This window comes from Tupaia chinensis, unplaced genomic scaffold (assembly GCF_000334495.1).
Source record: "Tupaia chinensis unplaced genomic scaffold, TupChi_1.0 Scaffold138665_1, whole genome shotgun sequence".
NCBI classification, from domain to species: domain Eukaryota; kingdom Metazoa; phylum Chordata; class Mammalia; order Scandentia; family Tupaiidae; genus Tupaia; species Tupaia belangeri.
In genome coordinates, this window is record NW_006198557.1 from 1,010,286 (window position 1) to 1,014,272 (window position 3,987).

The window sequence follows — 3,987 nt, forward strand, 5'->3', positions numbered from 1 at the left end:
GACAAAGCGGGTCCGCCGAGGCAAGATGGTGGACTATAGTGTGTGGGACCACATCGAGGTGTCGGACGATGAGGACGAGACGCACCCCAACATCGACACGGCCAGCCTCTTCCGCTGGCGGCACCAGGTAGAGCGCGCGCGCGCCCATCCCCTTCCCCCTCCCGGGATGCCGCTCCAGAGTTCTGGCCACTCATACTGCCCAGGGACCCCCGCCGTTGACGCCCGTGGTCCCCATTCCACAGTCCCGACTTTCGGCCCCTCGGATCAGCTCCGGGACCCCAGTATCGCAGGGTCACCGAGTCCCCGCCAGCGATCTCCGGTTTCCTCGCTCCGATTTCTGCGCGCGACTCCCGATTGACCCCTAGGGCTTCCTTACCGTCTAGACTCCTAAGACGATCCTTGAGGGGGGAGGAGGGTCTCCCTAATCCTGTCTGGGCCTTTCCGTTTGCACCCAGGACTCTGCCTTAGAGTCTAGATCCCCAAGATGATCCCTAATCCCGTCTGGGTATCTACTTCTGATCTGGGATCTCCCATCAGTCCCTCTCCACCACTGAAGTCTAGACCTGACTTTGATTTTATTCTGGGATCTGATTCCCGGGGTCTGGACTGGGGGATTCTCGTCCAGAGAACCAGGAACTCTGCCCCCACCCTGCCATCCTGTTTCTGGGATCTTGATGCCGATCCAGGATCCTCTTTATAAAGGAAAAACCTCTGCCACGTCTATGGGCTTGGGTTTTGCAATTAATTTCCCTCAAGAGCCGACCACCAGCTCCCCCGCCCCCCCAAGCCTCCACTTGTCTCTCCTTTGGCTTTCCCTCCTGTAGACCCCCATTTCCCATTAACTGCGGGAAATCCTGCCCACGTGGCTTCCGGCCCAGCCAGAGCCCCTGTCCCCACTTGGTATTGCAGACTGGGATGGCGCTGACTCCTGAGACTGGCTTCCTGTATGACTCTCCACCTGCAGTGGAAGCTTTTATCCACCAAGTCCAGGACCCAAGGCCTACCCTGCCTTTCTTTTGTCGCCAGCTTCATTTGCTGTTTGGGGACATCCAAATGGGCCCTGGTGTCGCCCAGTAACCCTCCTGGTCTGATTCCAAATTCACTGCTCCTTCTTTTGAGTCTGCCCCAAATCCAGAACCTAGAAACCCAAATCTGGGTAATCCAAGTCCTCTCTCTTTTGAGTATTGCTTACAGACCAGCAGGGTGGCCCCAAGTCCACTCCTGTTCTGACTTCCTGCTCCCTCAAACCCAAATGCCTGCACCCACATACCTGGGCCATTATACTCGTAAACTGAGGGTGTAGACCTCAACCTGCTGTTTGGGAATTTCTCACCTCACCCTTCCATACCACAACTCCCAGTCATTTCTTTAGAAACTCTCGAAGGGCCTTTCTCCATCCTTCTGGGACATGGCATTACTCACTATTCCAAACCTGTTCCTCCAAGCTGCAACTTCTGGGTAGCATACCTCCTGGGCAAGCCACTGGAGTGTGGGCTGAACATCTTAGCGCTTCTATTTCTTCTGGTGTGTAACATTTTATTCTGAAATATTTAAGACCTCCGCAAAGCTCTGAATATTCTTGGGCAGACCTATTTCTGTCGCATAAAGAGGTTAATCTTTACTACTGTGTAGAAGGAGAGAAGGCTTTGGTCCTGCAGGGTGAGAGAGGCTGGTTGGCATCCCCAGTCTTGCAGATGTAATCATTGTACCACGCCCTCCTCTTCCTGGCACCAGTGTCAGTCACCAACAAGCTTGGGTTCTAATCCCGGCCCTGCCGCTTGCTGCCTTACTCAATGGTGGGGGCAGGACTGACTTCTCTGAGTCTTGGGGATAACAAGAGGAGACTTCTAAAAAGTTCATGGAAAAAATAGAACTATAGTACAAGATTATTTTGGTGCAAGACATTTTTGAAAATGCTACACTTTTTTTTTTCTTACAGAATTGTTTTTAATTTAACTTTATTTTATTATTATTATGATTTTTTTTTTACCTTGACCAGAAAAAGAGAGAGTAAGAAAGCAAACCGCCAGATTGAAGATTCGAACTGCAGTCAACCATGTGGGAGTCCAGCGTCTTTAACCACCGTGCCATATGCTGGTCCTGAAATTGCTGCAGTTTTTGTGTAACATGTAATTCTCATGGCTTTATAGCCACCTTTTTAAATTAAAAAATAAATTTCTAAATAATGATTTTATTTAACTTTATTTATTTATTTTTAAAATTTGACCAGAGAGGAACAGAGAGAGAGGGAGAGGAGGAGGAGGAGAGAGAGAGAGAGAGAGAGAGAAGGAAAGTGAGAATGCAAGCCACCAGGCCCGGGACTTGAACCCAGTGCCTTTACCACCACGCCACCTGCTAGCCTCAGTAATTCTCATGACTTAAAAAAAATTGATTAGAAACTGTGTGCACTTGCCAGAAAGAGAAGGAGGGGGAGAAAGCACCCCTCAGTGAACCACACCGTTCTCCATTTCCTCATCCTTCAGGATTCGGGGCACGCATAGACATATCCAGCCTCTATTTTTCTTTTTTCTTTTTTTTTCTTTTTTTTTTGCTTTTAAATAATTATTTTTATTAATTATTTGACCAGAGAGGGACAGAGTGAGAGAAAAAGAGAAAGCGAAAAAGAAAGCAAGCTGCCAGGTCTGGGACTCGAACCGCAGTCGGCCCTGTGGGAGTCCAGCTCCCTTTACCACCGAGCCTCCTGCCGGCTCCCCTAGCATGTCTTTCAAACCACCAGGGCCCTGGATTCAGACTGCACTGTGGGCTGTCGCTGTGTGGGATCTGGCTCACCCAGCAGGCCGCAGGGCCAGCCCTTCCGGAGCCTTCTTGAAGCCGCCTTACAGAAGTTGTGTTTCTATTAAAAGAGAACGAAATGAGACTAGGTCCGAAAAGAAGTTGTTACAAGACGTGGCAGGGAGCAAGCATTCTGGAGGCGGAGAGGGAATTCATACAGAGGTAGCCTGGTGGTGTGGTTTTGAGAACAGACTGACTGCCCAGGTTCAAATCTTGCCTCCTCTGTGTTTTTTCTTTCTCCTTTATTCACAGTAGAGTCCACGTGTGCACACATGAGAGTGAGAGAGGGAGACGAGGAAACACCCTCTATGGGGCCTGGCCATATCCTTACCCCAGTCCCCCAGTCCTCCAGCCCGTGGGACTCTAGGTACTTACACACATGCCCAGCCCGGCGGGAGATTCCAAATGGAGTCGCTCTGTGGGATCTGGCTGCCTGTACGCGGTATGTTTCAATGCATTACAGAGCCAGTCGGCTCCTTTTTAAAAAGAAAAAAAGAGTTATCTGTGGGGGCTGACTGGTGGCATGGTGGTTAAAGGTAGTTAAAGGTTCCCACGTGGCCAACAGCGGTTTGAGTCCTGGACCTGGCAGCTTGCTTTCTCTCTTTCTCTTCCTCTTGTCTCTGTCTGGTCAAATTAAAAATAATAACAATAAATGGAATTAAATAAATAAATAATTCTTTAAAAAAAAAAAAAAAGGAGTGAGAGAGAGCCCAGCCAATGGCGTGGGTAAGGCAGCTGGATCCCATATAGCTGACTACACTGTTTGAATCTTGGATCCTACAGCGTGAAAGACACCCCAGGGGGGAGTCCACAGGTGGCATTGTGGTTAAGGTGCCAGACTCCCACATGGTCGACCGTGGTTCAAGTCCTGGGGCTGGCATCTTGCTTTCTCACTTTCCCTTTCTCTCTCTCTCTGGTGAATTAAAATAATAGTAATAATAAGAGTAGTAGTAGTAGTAACAATAAATGAAATTAAATAATTTTTAGGAAGAGTAAGAAAAAAAATACTTATTGGGACCACTAGGTGGCGTGGTGGTTAAGGTGCTGGATTCCCACGAAGCCGACTGTGGTTCGCGCCCTGGACCTGGTGGCTTGCTTTCTCACTTTCCTTCTCTCTGTCCTTTTATTTATTTATTTATTTATTTATTTATTTATTTATTTGAGAGGTTTTTGCTATAGGGCGTATGCGCTTGC

General features: G+C 48.8%; 1 protein-coding gene across 1 annotated transcript in view; it reads left to right on the forward strand.

Annotated features, from left to right (window-relative positions):
• The first annotated feature begins 6 nt into the window (after positions 1-6).
• Positions 7-3,987, forward strand: part of CDC37 (cell division cycle 37, HSP90 cochaperone) — a 13,996-nt gene continuing 10,015 nt past the window's right edge. The window contains exon 1 of the mRNA XM_006161546.2: positions 7-127. Coding sequence (XP_006161608.1) covers positions 26-127 — 102 coding nt within the window. The 5' untranslated portion in view covers positions 7-25. The remainder of the gene's footprint in view (positions 128-3,987) is intronic.